At 49.6% G+C, this 14707-nt stretch overlaps 1 protein-coding gene across 1 annotated transcript in view; it reads right to left on the reverse strand.

Annotated features, from left to right (window-relative positions):
• The window catches only part of LOC109290688 (coronin-7-like), a 245643-nt gene extending 241823 nt beyond the window's left edge, over positions 1-3820 (reverse strand). Inside the window, exons 1-3 of the mRNA XM_019507396.1 lie at positions 3773-3820; positions 2941-3037; positions 1030-1104 (exon numbers count right to left, since the gene is read on the reverse strand). Coding sequence (XP_019362941.1) covers positions 1030-1104; positions 2941-3037; positions 3773-3820 — 220 coding nt within the window. The remainder of the gene's footprint in view (positions 1-1029; positions 1105-2940; positions 3038-3772) is intronic.
• Between the last annotated feature and the right edge of the window lie 10887 nt (positions 3821-14707).

Raw genomic sequence — 14707 nt, forward strand, 5'->3', positions numbered from 1 at the left:
TCCCCCCAAATGCCGTCCCCCCCCCCCCGGAACATTTCCCCTTGGATTTTCCCCCCGGCGTTCAAGATCCCCCCCCCCCCGACACGCTAATTTATTTCTACCCACATTCCCTTTTGGGCTGGTCTCTGCCATCTACATCTCTACTGTTTGCTAGCCCTACCTTGAGACAGCCTCTCTGTGCCATGCTATTTAATATAAGTCTAGAATGTTGTCCCACCAGTAACTTTCACCTTTCTTCAGTTCACCTTGCTAGAGTATGTTGTGTGGCTGGGGCGGTTGTACTTACAAAGAGCAATTTAATAAATACACAGTAAGGAAAGTAAAAGGGGCCTGTTAAAGAGACTTACCAGGAACGAGACATGACCCATTACTCAAAGGACCAGCCGAGTTACATGCAACAGTCCCACTGCAAGCTAATGGGATGTGGTAGCTAGTCCCATCAGATTCCTTAGCCAGTGGGTCTTAACCTTTTTTAGACTCTAGGCACCCCTTAGAAAATGCCAGTTTTCTTCATTTTCACTTTTTTCTGAGTGCAGAGAAATGACAGAGCAATTATTCTGTTGCAAAGAACTCAAAAAGAGCACATCAGGTCAGAATGGTTTTAATACTGTTGATTTCTAGTTGAAACCTCTGGGCTTATCTTGTCAAACACGGTTACACATCTAACAGGGATAACACTGCATGGCATCCCATGGCACCCTTGAAAGCCCCTGGTTGAGGGTGCCATGCATTCAAAGGTTGACACACATTCAAAATACCACATAACTACAAATCCTTAAAAGAACCCAGTGCAGCACGAATGGGAAATGCTATGACAAGCTGGAGGTCCTCCAATGGGTGACACGCAAGAGTTAGCAGTGTCCTGCATCAACATGTGACCCTCCTGTCATGTTCCAAGCCGATTAGAGCATAGCTCTTTACTGATGCTGAGAAGCATGGAATTTAACACTGGATACTTGGATCCTGGAGTAAGATGTGTCGCGAATACACCAAGCTAATAAGTTGGGGTGTGGTGAGTACCCAGCTCACCTGAATGGCAGTGCAGCTGAGACACAGCTCTCTTGCCTCCATCTTGGCAGTCCAGGGACACGATACCTAACACACCTTGCAGGAGGAAACACAATGTTAGGTTATAAGTTGCCCACTGTCCAACCCAACAGAGCCAGCCCTAACTGGTCATGCCAGCTCCTATCAGCTGGAACTGCCCTACACTACACACCACTAGTATTTGACACCTGGCCAGGCAGGAGGTCAGAAACTAAAATGCGTCTGATACCAAGTCAGTCGGGTGTTCCATTCTCCCATATAATTCAGGTTACAGGCCCACAGAATGGTCAAAGGCAATCTCATGTTTGCCTCAAAATGGCCAACATCTCCTACAGAGTCACAGGTGAAGACTTGAGGATCTGAGGTAAGCGTATGCATGGTCTCCACCGCTGAGGCTGAGCAAGGCATCAGCTAAATGTGTCACAACTGGCTAAGAGAAGCAAGGTGATCTGTTTGTTTTGTACTGGTCATGTCTGAAGCAGACAGTTATCAGGAAGACACAAGTAAATGCGGGTCATCTTGGTCCATGTAGAACAATTCAGCTGCGTTCTTTTTTTGGCCTGTTGTCCAGTAAAGACTGAGCCCATGTTCAGCCTCTGCTCAGTACCAGGAAGACACCTCAGGCCAGTCTCAATAGGTCCAAGGAGCTCAGCAATGCAGGCTGGGTCAGTCTCTGAACAGGGGAAGCTAGCAAGAGAAGACCCAGAGCAAGACGTGAGAATGACACTTTGTACATGGCTTGCATCCATGTGACTCTGTGCTGAGCCAATCTTCCACATGTGTGGGACTGCAGAGGAGCCACCTTTCAGATGGGCCTTAATGAAGGTCATGAACACTGAATATCTAATGATCTTATTGTCACCTGCAGGCTCCCTGCCCCCACTTTCACCTTTTGTCTGCTGCATTGTGTAATCAGCTTGGAAGATCCCATAGGCCTTTTAGACAGCATCTGGCTCTAGCAAAAATACCCTGGGACATGTTAAGGGCTACAAAACATGTCTGGTGAGAAAAGAGGGCTCCACTAGAGTGTGAAACAACTCCCACCCCTGAGCTAGCTCTGAGACAGCTGCCTCGGTAAAACTCCCTGCCAGGAAATTTACAGCAAATAAAATCTGACTTCACCCAAACAGGAGCAGGTTTAAAGAATCAAGCCAAACCCTTTCTCTGACCCTGCAACAGTGTCACTCACCCTGGGGCTGCTCTTTCACGAGGGCCTTTTCAGCTAAGGAATAGGGAATATTTATAAGTCAAATGTGGTGCAGTCTGTTACCAAGAGGTGTGTGGGTGGAGTAAGACAGTGGTAGGAGCCCAGGCAACAACAAGCAGGAGTCTGGGCTGTATGAGAGTATCAGCAAGTATCCCGCTGCCAGAACAAACCAATGGATGCTAGCAGCCCTGCATGTCTTTTGGCACAGGGCAGGACCCCTAGGTCACCAGAGGGCAGCCTAAACCCACTGCCTTTTTAACCCCTTTGGCCTTCCCATAGTCAGCGAAGTGCTGCAGACATCCTGCTAGGCCAGCCACTATACAAAACGAGTGGCTTGTGAGAAGCTCTGCAGGCATAAGATGCTCACATGTCTGATGTGCACCTCTATCAACATGGTTAAGAGGCCTGTGATCCACTCCCAGGTCAGCCACAGACCTCCTCTGGAGTGTGGGGCAAATCATTTCATTCCTCAGGGCCTCAGACTCCCTCTAACATGGGTACGATCTCTCCCTTCTCTCACTCTTTACATCTCTGGTCTATTAAACTGGAATCTCTTCAGGACAGAAACTAGCTGTGTGTGTACAGCACTTTGCACAACAGGTCACCAATCTCACTTACTGGCTTAATGTCAGCTCCAGGGTCAGCATTGCACACACACCCAAGGCAGCCTCCTACAACAGCCTTACCTGCTGAATCTGCATTAAATGCTATCAAGCGGCGGCTGGCCTTGATCTGGTTCCCATAGGAGACAGTGGTGCCAGCTCGGATATCCCCAATCCAGGCCTAGAATCAAGAGGAAAAATCCCTATTAAAAGAAACTGATGCCTCTGGGACAGCCCCAACACAACACACAGGAGCTCTGCACATGCTGGGGAGGGAGGGAGGGGAGGCACGGCTGCCAAGCCTGATCACAAGTGCAACAACCCTGAAGGGACAATGTCTCCTTGTCCCACAACACACCAATGCTGGCACAGTCGCCCCTGCACTCCCCCATGCGCCACATACCAAAGCAGGGTTGGGTGGGAGGAGAGCTGGCAGATCCTCTCAGCATTATACCTGTTCACTGCACTGCAGTTCATGAAACAGCAGCCTGCTCCAGAGGAACAGCTGCACCATCCAGCGCTCTCCTGCCCACACCCAGCCCAGCGGGGCTCTCAGGAAGCATGCCCAGGCATGTTATATGGGCACCCCAGATGCTAAGATGTTCTGGATGGGCACGCAGGGCTGAAGAGTGCTGGGAACTCTCTAAATAATGCTCCTCCCAGGCAGGGGAGTAAGGTGGGGGGGACCAAGAATGCGATTCCCCAGCACCCCCACCAGCCAATCATTTCCCAAGTACTGCTAACCACAAGAATCCTGTACCAATGGCTCCACCATGCATATGCCTTCTTCTCCAATGGCCCCTTTCCAACTTGGAGCAGGGGAACCGCCACATTATCCAGGCCAGATCTGCCCATGTTATGGCAGGGCTCTCAGCACTCTGCTTCCAGCTGACAACACACTGGCAAAGCCCTGTACATTCACCATGATGAACAGGTCAGTGCTCTTCACCAGTGCTACAGACATAGATGTCAATGACAGGACCTCTGCAAAGCAAAACAGGCATCCTCCTCCCATTCCATGTTAACAGATGAGGCTGAGGGTCACTGCTCAAAGCTGCCTATGTAGGAACAGAGGGAACTGGATACTGCATGCTTACTTGAGTTGAAAGCCAAGGACTCGGGACTCTGCTACTAGCCCAGGGGTCAGCAATGTTTTTGAGCAGTGCCAAAAACACCCACAACCTTAACTTAAGATGTTGGTGTGCCATGGGTGGGTGGCGGGACTTGATTCTTGTTGTGTCAGTGCAGACCCAACCACTTCCCAGCCGTCTGCCCTGAGGTGCATGTGCCAAGCAAAATGCCTTCATGTGCCACACCCTGGCATGTGCGCTGGGGGTTGCCTACACCTGTATTAGCCTATTTTTCAGAGCCAGGGGCCTACAAGTTGCAACTAACTATGAGGCTTCTGGTATCACAAGACACAACAGGAGCCCACTGCAGACTTACAGCTTTACATGATTAAAACAAACCCCTGATGTTTGACCAGTGACGCAGGATCTCCGCCGTTCAGAGGACTCATAAGAAAGGGACTGCTATGTTCCACATGCCCTAGCTAGTCTGGAAGCATGGCCACATGCACAGCACACGGCAGTCAAGCCTCACGCTGCGATCTTGGTTTACCATTGAAGGGCCTCATACCGATTAGGAAAAGGCACAACCGATGGCCAGGTGCAGACAGGGAGATGCAGCAACAGCAGCTTCTAATCAGGATAGCCTGAAGAAGCTTAGACCCAATACGCCCCTCCCCAGGCTTTGGCCATCCTAGACAGACATTGGACAAATGCCCACCCTCACCAGACCTGGTAAAAGTCTATGCAAGTTCCTGTGGTTGCTCCCATTAACCCAAGGGTGTCAAATTTGCCCTGTGCCCAAGGCTCCCTGTGGGTTAGATTTGAATGTAGCTCTGCTGGCAGTAGCTGCAGGGGTTAAAGCAACCACCACTCACCCCCTGCTGCTGACACATCCCCAGTGGAGCTCCAAGGCCCAGATTTCAGTGGTGGGTCCTGGCCCCAAAATGGCAGGCCCCACTACCATCCCCAGGGGCCACATGACATTGTTCTGTGAGCCAAATGTTTGACATCCCTGCCTTAGGCTAGTAACATTAAGCTGTATTGGGACCCCCTCTCCAGCAGCTAGCTCTCTGAAACCTGAAGCCTGTTAGACACTGGGAATATCACCGCTACAAAGAGAAGATGGAATAGGACAGCTAAGATTATGAACTTCCACCCCACTCCCAGAAACCTTCTCAGCTCCCCTGATAGCATGCACGCCCCACCCAGGCTTGTGTGATAGTGGAACACACCTGTCCAGCACAAACCTGTCCAGAGGCAGCACTGGGGTCCATCCTTTCTAAACAGGCTTCCCTTATTTTCAAGCACACAACCCCAAAAATGTGCAGCAACACCATCAAATGGTTTTCTCCACTTGCCACTGACTTCAATTCTCTTCTCCAGTGAAAACAAAGGGCCTGTGCTACGTTAACCTCCTTGAGGTGATCCAAAGAAGTAACAGGGAGATAGCAGACTTCAAAACAGAGCATCCCTGTCTTCCCCTGTCATCTCCTCTAGCCCTTTGTAGCTCCTCTTGAACATGGGAACAGAAAGCTTACATCATCATCATAAAAGACCCCACAACCTCAGGTTTCAGCAGGGCAGGGACCTTCAGTAGAGGGGCAAGCAATAAGCATTTTAGCATGAAAGGCAAAGTATTACAAAGCTGACACTAAATATGAACACTACACAGCATGGAGCACACAGCACCATGGTCAGAGCACTTCCTTCTCCACCCTCAGCACAGTTCCAGCCTGGTTTTAGGAGCCAAGACGACCAATCCACCAAGAACTAGGAGTAACTATGTGAGTGATGGGCAGGGATCCTGGTTTTCTCCGATTAAAAAAAAAATCACAAATTCTCTGACAAACAAAAAAATCGCAAATTCTCTGATAAAAACCACAAAATCCATTACTAAAATTAAAAGCCCCCTGCAGCCTCCCCTAACCCTGCTGGTGCCCCTCACTTGCCCCCAATGCCTCCTCCAGCCCTGCTGGTGCCCCTCACTGCCCACACAACAGCCCCCCGCCCTACTCATGCTTCTTGCCCCCACCCACAGTCCCTGTCCCCCAGCCACGATGGAAGGGCTCCCAGCTGCCAGGGCTATGGGGCCAGGGACTCAAGTCTGCAGGTCCCTGCCCCCAACAGCAGGCAGCTGCAGCAGAAGCAGCATGGAGTTGGCTCCCCCACTGCTGCTGCCTGCTTGGGCGGGGGCAGAGCCAGCTCCTGGCTCCCCCCAGCCCTGCTGGTGCCCCCAGCCATGACCCACAATCCCCCAGCCCTGCCAGAGGGACGCCCAGCCCCTGCAAACCGCACTTACCTCAGCCTCCAGGAGGGAAGTGTGAAGCTGAGCTGAGTGGAGCTGCGGCTGACTGAGTGCCTCAGGCCCTGCCCTTCCCCCTCTTCCCCTCTGAGCAGGGCTGGGGGTTTCCTACCCTGTTTGCAAACAGCTCTTGCAGGCTGGAGCTCAACCAGCCTGCAGAGCTGTTTGCAAAATCAGGGAATCCGTGGGTTTCTCTGCGAAAAGGAGAAATCTGCATTTTCTCTGATAAAAAGAGGAAATCCATGGTTTTCTCCATTTTCCCTTGGGAAACAGAAAACCAGGATCCCTGGTGATAGGACACCCTGCAACCTTCATTCCCCAGCTTTGGTTTCCAGATCTAGCCGTTTAAGGTGGGAACTACTAACTTTAGTCAGAATGGAGCAGAGACTAAGCAGCACAGTGGTAATCAGGACGACTAATTAGAGCAGTCGAATCCCTCATGCTGCAGAGCCAAAAGCTGAGCCACAGTGGAAGAGACAAGATTTGTCACGGCACACACAGGCATCTACAAATCTTGGCAGTCACAAGGCATGAGACCTTCAGGTTTTCGCTGATGTCTTGGATGAGCAATGCCTTTGAAGCACTGGTGCAGAGTCTAACTTAGCAAGTCTTGAACACTTCTTAGGTATTTGCAGCCTGGGCAGATTGAGATTAGAAAGCCGCAAGAAGTCAGACAGCAGTGTAAAACTACTGGCATATGGCAATTTATTGCTCTCCTGTAACTGAACTGGATATAGATACTGCCGGGTGAGTTCCCTTTGTTCAGAACATTTCCTGCATGGACACAGTTCAGAGGAAAGGAACTTTATTAAGACAATCCTAAAACATGCAGTGGTTCATTTTCTGTTCTTTTTATTAATGGACACCGTAGCTTGGTAGAGCATTTACAAGTACCATATCAGCCAGATACTAACCCTCAGGTGATGTAGACACATGTGTTTCTAGGCTGTCAGCAGGCTGCGAGGCCAGAAACTACTGGCATTCTAAGGGCTAAGTCCAGCCCTAGAGAACAGATGACTAAACATTTTATGGCTGCCTCTGCAGAAGAACCCCTGTGCTCAGTGCCTGCTAGGAGCTGTATGACTTGGCTTGAACAGCCCCAGGGTTATGATGACTATCACTGGCAAGCAAAACAGATCTCTTTTTTCCCTGAGTGACCTAGTTTCCACCACTTTGGATTTCACTAATGGCAGGTACCTCAGGACCCAAGCACTTTGTCTATCTTGAAGGACACAGGCTTTATTAAAAGTACCTGCAAACAGAATAGATCTGTATGGCCTTCCTTCCTGCTTGTGGGACTATCACAGGGAAAATAAACTTACCCACACTCACTCCCGTGTACCAAAGCACAGTAGTTACATTCAGAAAAGCTCCTGGCCTGGCTCTGGTGTGCCAGAGTAGGAGTGAACAGGAGGGGCTTACTTTCCTTTTCAGGAGTCCTATCCAGACACCGCTGCAGGCACTCAGCATATGTAAGGGCAAAACTGGGAACAGGATACAGACTGCTGCCTCCTGGTCACCAGAGCAGGAACTTTTCCTGTTGTCACTAAAGATATTGGGGCAGCAGCCTCTGAAACCAACATTGCAAGCCCACATCTTTTTTATTTTATACCACTGGAGTGGAGAAACCATTCCCTTCCACTTTAAGAACTGTGCTCATGCACGCCTAGGCTGTAGATCCCAACAGACAGTAGAAGGTTTGCAGCTCAAATTGCCTTTTTAGCTGCATTACAATATTTCTGTTCAAATTAAAATACTGAACAAGCAAGTTTAAATTCAGAGGCTTCACCATAAGCACATGCCCCTGGGATTAACCCTGCAAGGAGGGAGTGCACTAGATTAGGAGGCAGCCAACTGACAAGGGAAGAGGAAGAGATAGAGAGAAGGAAGGCCTAGGCCCACACAAGAGTCACGTGGTAATTTGTGCCATGCCAGCCTAGACAGAAGCAGGCAGATTCAGTCACCCTCAATACAAAGCCAGCTCCATTCAAATGCTAGCCCTCATCTTTGAGCTGCAACAACTACTACTGAGCACGAACTGATCCAGTTTTGATCCAGAGTGAGTAAACACCTGACTCCAATAACTGGATGGGGCTGGCTGGTCCTCCTGCACCCCATTCCTCAACAGGAAAAGCCACCTGGTCTCAAACAGTTAGCTGAAGCAGAGCCCTCCATTTTGAGCCCAGGCAGGAAGATGCTTACTGCAAGGATGCTGCTGCAGGCAGCAAGCTCTCAGGGAGACTAAATAAAACAGACTGCACCTCAGACAAGATTTAAGCACCCCTCTGACAGCAGGAAGCCACTGAGGCTAACCCAGGAGACCTTTATTGGGCAGCTGGTGAATCACAGGCCAAGGGAACGAATTTCATTTTCATTCAAAGGAGACCACCCAGCAGGGTGGGGCCCAAAGAAAGGATATCCCTTTATGTAGGATTTCCCCAGTTAAGTTACAGCACTATGCACCTCACTGGAGCTGGGTGGCTGGTATTGGACAACACAGTGTTTTACATACTGGGAGGCATTAGCTGCAGGAACTGAACAGGCAAGTGTGTGGGTTACTGGCACTCGTGAGAGAGGTGTCCCACACTGGGAACCGTGCCTCTTCCGTACAGGACATTAGTACACTGTAATCCTCCTGTGACTAATTGCCTGGAGTTCCCTGGCTGGATTCCAGTAGAACCACAAGGTAACATCCTGGCTTACAATGCTCTCCAAACAAACCCTGTTCTTCCGGAGACAGGGAGGGCTTTCCCTCGCAGAGAAGGTAGCTTGGAAGAGTGGCGCTGCGTCATAGCTAGGAGGCTTCCTCAGATGCTGCCCTAGGGGAGAAGTAATCCGGAAGTAATCCTTTGCATTTCCTTACCTACAGATCATAAGGGTGTACATTCAATCAATCCATTTACACAGATAAACAGAGATCTGAGAGAGCTTCCCACAGGTACTGTGCTCTGTTACATAGGGTATGGGCTACAACAGGGGTGTCAAACTGGCATGGGCCAAATCCAAACCACTGGACTGCTCACAGGGTGGATCCAAATGTGGTAGCATCTGGACAGGCAGCATCTGGGAGTCATAGGAGTTAATACAGCCATTGATTACCCTCCCATCACTTCTAACACCACCCCCCCCAGCTCCAGTAAGGCTCTATACCAGGGGTGGGCAAAATACGGCCCAGGGGCCAGATCCAGCCCACCAGACCATTCTAGCTGGCCCGTGTGGCCCCTAAAAAATTTAGAAAATTAATATTTATTTGTTCCTAGCTGCCTGTCAAAGATGACAGGAGCCAAGGGCAGTAGGGCCCAGAGGAAACTGGTAGCAGGACCCACCAGCAAGACCTTCCCAGCCCTGCCCCCCCAACCAGAAACCCCTGCCTAGCCTGGCCATATCTTTCACACCCTGGTTTATAGATGAAAGGGCCATACCTTGCTACCTGCCCACTGCTCCATCAGTGTCCTGCACAGCCATCATGTTGGTTAGGAAGGCTCAGCTAGCAGTTACTGGCACTTCCAGTTGGATCTACATTACTGCCTTTAATCTAAGTATTCTCAATATCATTCCCTTCCCCTGCCAATGTTTTGCAGCTGTGCCACTTGGCAGGCAAACACCTTGTTAGATCTTTGGCCAAGCCAGGAAGGCTTCTTTACTGCAGACAACAGCACCAGACACTGCCCCAGTGACAGAGCCACGTGACTAAGGAGCCAAGACAGCCTTTGCCTTCTGACAGGGACAGCCCAGTTCTCCTGACTGTAAAAAGTCTAACTAGTTGCATCAGATCTAGCATTCTCCTGCTCCGCACAGAGGGAGGCTCAATCTCAGATGCCTTCAAAACACTGACATTATGTCTATACCATCTCTATACTGAGCTTGACATCACCACAAAGCATGACCAATCCTGCATACACCACTCCTGGAAATGAGGTCACATCCCCGTCATCAAATGCTTTCCCAGTCTGCAATAATCTGGACCCTTACAGGACCTCAGTCAAGACCAAAAGAACTGGGACAAGGCACCAGTGTCCCTCATATGCATACTTCCAGTCTTTAGGCATCCTGACCACTTCAGCTCCTCACCCCTTCCACTCCACTGAGGAAGAGACAAGGAGGAGCTGCCTCATTCCTGCTCTCCTGCATCCATAGGAAGCCTGTGAGAGGAGTACCTCCTACAGGTACTCTTTGTTGGCCAGCAAAGCAGACAGCAAGGCATGAGTCCCCACAGCATTTTCCACACTGAAATCCACTTCCCTGAGCTGCTAGTCACTCTGTCCTGAGCTCCAGGATTCCTGGCTAATGCTGCACTGGACCCTGTTGAGTGTCCTTGTTCCTTTGCCTTCTCTACAGGGCCTGCCTACAGTGAGCAAATGAAACCTTGGTGACCAAAGAGCCCTCTTGTTCCTGAAAGCAGCCACGTTGGCTCAATGCAGGGAAGCCAGCAGTGCTACTATCCAGACCACCTCTGTTCTGTGGGAAGCAGAATTCAGTATCCAGGGCCAATAATCTAATAAAAACACCTTGTTCTTAGTGAGTTTATGCTGAGCATCCTACTAAAAGTAAGCAAGGCTCATCTTCCAACAGCCACTAGACCAGTGAAAAAAGAAATCCTTTGGCTTGTCATCAGTTCTGCTCCTATAGCCTCAGCACAAGCAGCATTAATCCACAATGCCTTCCAATTCAAGAGCATTTTAAAGCCTTTGCCCCTGAGCAGGCAGCTCAGCCCAGTTAAGCTGCCATCAGGCCTGTGTAGTTCAGCAGCATGTTAATCTGCATCCTGAGAACCAAATGCTGGAAGGAGATAGCTTGGCCAATTGAGACTGCAACCACTTGCGTCTCATTAATCAGCTGTGCAGATGGACCAGGCGCATGGATAAACCGTGTATGTGCACACCCCAGGGACTCTGGGAAGAGCAAGGCCAAGTACTTACTGGGTGGTGCAGGGAGTTACTCTGCTGTGGCTTCAGGTTTCAACTGCAGAGTGAGTTTTGATCCATGTATTTTTGCAAGAGATGTGCAAGGGTCAGAGCCACAGGGAGATGACTGCTCTTTCCATGCACATCATTTAGATGCACTGTTACAGTTTGCAATTAAGATTGTGAGGAGAAAATCACTTCAGTATTTGCAAATCTTCATTTTAATACAACTGGCACCAGCCACAGGGCAGATCATATCTCTTAGGCAAGCAGCAAAGATCTAATGATTCAAATGACATCCATGAGCCAACTACAGAAGTTTAACCCTGGCTTGGCCACTTCTTGCTGCAAGCCCTCAGGCGAGTGATTTTACTATTGGAAAGAGGAGAGGTTTAGAGAGGCCATTCCAAGGCCGAATCCCACTGCACTGCACTCCTTCCACTCTGGCAGCCGAGGAGTTTATCCTATTGACCTACTATGACAGGACCCTCTCCCTGGCAGCCAGTCCTGTCATTTCTCCCAAAGCTCAAAGCAGGGGACTTCCATGCCCCACAAAACCCCCATGGCCTGCCCCTGACCTGCTGTACGGCCACTACATGCTTCCCAACGTCAGCTTCCACTTCCTGCCTCAAGGTTTTTGTCAGATTTCTAGTTTGCTTTTACTACCAGAGCCTGGGCATCCTCCTTGCCTTCTAACCAACTTTATCTGATCTAGAATGAGCTATGAGCAAGATAAGAGCATCACACTGGCAGCAAGTGTGAGGCAGACCCTTAAGTGTCAAGCAAAAACAATGTTCTTCCAGGAAGCAGAGATGTGACTCAAGGCAAGGAGTTAGGTCACTGAGATTATCTCAAGATGGGTCAGAAACATAGGTGCTTTAGATGGAGGAGAGAGGCAGAGTGCCTCTCATTAGATAGGTAAGCCAAACAGCTACACCCCAGAGAATTGAACTGGTAGCTGAAAAACTCAATACTGGTTCTACCCTGCGCTGACAAGTCACTCACTACTTTACACTGTGCACCCAACCACAACCATTTCTGACCTTCTTCTCCCAAACCAGCCTCATTTCTCCTTCCTCATCCAGCCAGCTCTCCTTTGGTTATGGGGCATTTGTCCCCAAGAACCTCCATTCTTCTGAACACCTTATTTCCTTATCCCTGCCTCCTGGGCACTACACCAACTGGCCCTAGACAGCGCTCCTCGGCTCACATGGTTCTCAGAGGGTAACCACTGACTCTGTTGTACCAAGGGCAGCTCACGATTATTTCCTCATGTGGTCAAGCGGAGTCACTAGAGCAGGACCAGCATTCCCTCTAAGCTGCATGGTGTGCACAGCCACACAGGTGCACTCATGCCACGCTCATGCCGCGCTGCCAGGTGCACCTGTACGACTGTGCATGCCACACAGCTTAGAGGGAATGCTGAGCAGGACAAATCAGTACAGGTTTCCCTCACTCTATGCTATACATGTGTTCCTGGAAAATGGTGCATAACTCGAATTTGCATAAAGGGAACTCACTTTGCAATATAACAAATAGGGATACAACCCAAGACCTTGACTGTATTGACTCCTCAGACCCATTTCTACCACTTTTACAAGACAATTTTAGTACTCACCAACAGCAGACAGTACACACAAGCACCGGGTGGTGGCGAATGTTACCATAATGGGGATGGCAACTACAGAGACACGTGTTACAGACAACGAGCAAGAAGCACAGATCCACACATGAGACTATATTTTGGTGCGCATCACTCCCACAATGCACCACACAAAGCAGCTGACTGCAGGCTTGCACCACACCAATCCCATAAAAGCAAATTTACCTTGCAGATAGCGAATTCTTGGTATAAAAAGGGTCATTGCAAAGGAGCAAATTCGCACATATGGAACCTGCATAAAGCGAGAGAAATCTGTACTTCCTCCCTTCTCCCAGCCATCTGCTGGTACAAATGCCAGCTCCTTAGCAATGCATGCAGGAGAACAATAGCAGACCCTGATGCTGGGAAGCCCAGTGCGTCTGTGGGAGCAACCAGTTACAAAAGTTGTTCTCCAACTGTAAGGGATGCACACGGAGAAGGGGAGCAGCTGTGCAATGAGCTCCAAGCTGAAATAGCAGAGGGGCCTGAAGGTCAGGGCTGAGGGGCCTGGGAAGTACTGAAGTGGGGTCCAAGCGTGGATGGAGGTGGGTGAAGTCTGTACAACGCTTGCTCACAAGATGACTGGTTTGGTTGACTCTGAATCTTTTTTTTGCTCCACTGGAAACAAGAACAACCAACTACACTTGTGTTTACTACATTGGACACTCCAATTGCTAGCCAAGTATGCTCACAGACCAGCCTGAACTGAACTCAGCTGTAAGTCCCTTGAGGTCTGGACTTGTCTAAGGTGACTGTCAGGTGTCATGTGCATATATAACACTCTATACAGATAGATACTTAAAATCTCCCCACCCCCAGACAAGCACATAGCCCATTTCAGCCTCCAAAACACAAGCGAGTATCACTTCCCCTCTACAACCAACCCAGGGAAAAGCTGTCACCTCAGGGGTAAACAGGGAACCCAAAATAGCTGAGAACAGCCCTTTGCAGAGATCCCAGGCCCAGAGTTCAGTTGCCTTTTTCTTCACAACAGGATAGAATCAAAGCAACAGGCAGGGCTGCACACTCCTCATATCAGCAGGGAGTGCTGTGTCTGGAGGTGAGTCACTGAGTGCTCAGCACTGATGTTACTGAGGTGCCTCAGAGCTTATCTTTAGGCATTTGCTTTGAAAATCTTAGCCAGGGTCTCATCTAGCCCATGAGGACCTTGTAACTTAACAGTGGTACAGGGAACTCTCCAAGATCCTCACAAGCAAGTTGTTGCAGAAATGCAGTGACTGTGCACTGTATGGTGTGGCAGGCAGAAACCAAGCTCAAGTTCTTAAGGAAATGGTCACAACATATTTTAGCCCTTTTGACTCCAGCATGTAGGATTTCTCACACTTGCATTGCCACTGTAGGTAGCCATCTGAAAGGCTTCCCACACAACACCATGTGGCAAACTAGTTAATTATGCAGTCCCATGGCAATAGCTTGGTATCATTTGGGAGGTTTTTTATTTTATTTTATTTTTAGCTCTGGGAGTCTTTTTAGTACATTTCCTGACTCTCAAGTGTGTGGGTCCAGGATGATCAAAGCAATCATAATTCACAATGGGACTCCTGCACAATGGGCACACAACTACCAATGAGGCTTATGAACTCCCTGCGGCTCAGAATTCAGGGACTGATCCCACAGATTCTGGTCTCACAGGTTAGTTAACCTGCACAAGGTCTGTAAGCAACCAGGCTGTAGCATGAGAGCCTAACACAGGGGTGGGCAATTATTTTGGGCAGAGGGCCGCTTACTGAGTTTCAGCAAGCCATCGAGGGCCGCATAACAGGCAGCCAGGGGCAGTTATATATTAATTTTCTAAACTTTTTAGGGGCCCCGCAGGCCAGACAGAACAGCCTGGTAGGCGGCATCTGGCCCTCAGGCTGCAATTTGCCCGCCCCTGGCCTAGCAGTACACAGGGCATCTCAGGAATTTCCTG

The sequence above is a fragment of the Gavialis gangeticus genome, unplaced genomic scaffold (assembly GCF_001723915.1).
Source record: "Gavialis gangeticus isolate Ggan-Ray unplaced genomic scaffold, GavGan_comp1, whole genome shotgun sequence".
Lineage (NCBI taxonomy): Eukaryota > Metazoa > Chordata > Crocodylia > Gavialidae > Gavialis > Gavialis gangeticus.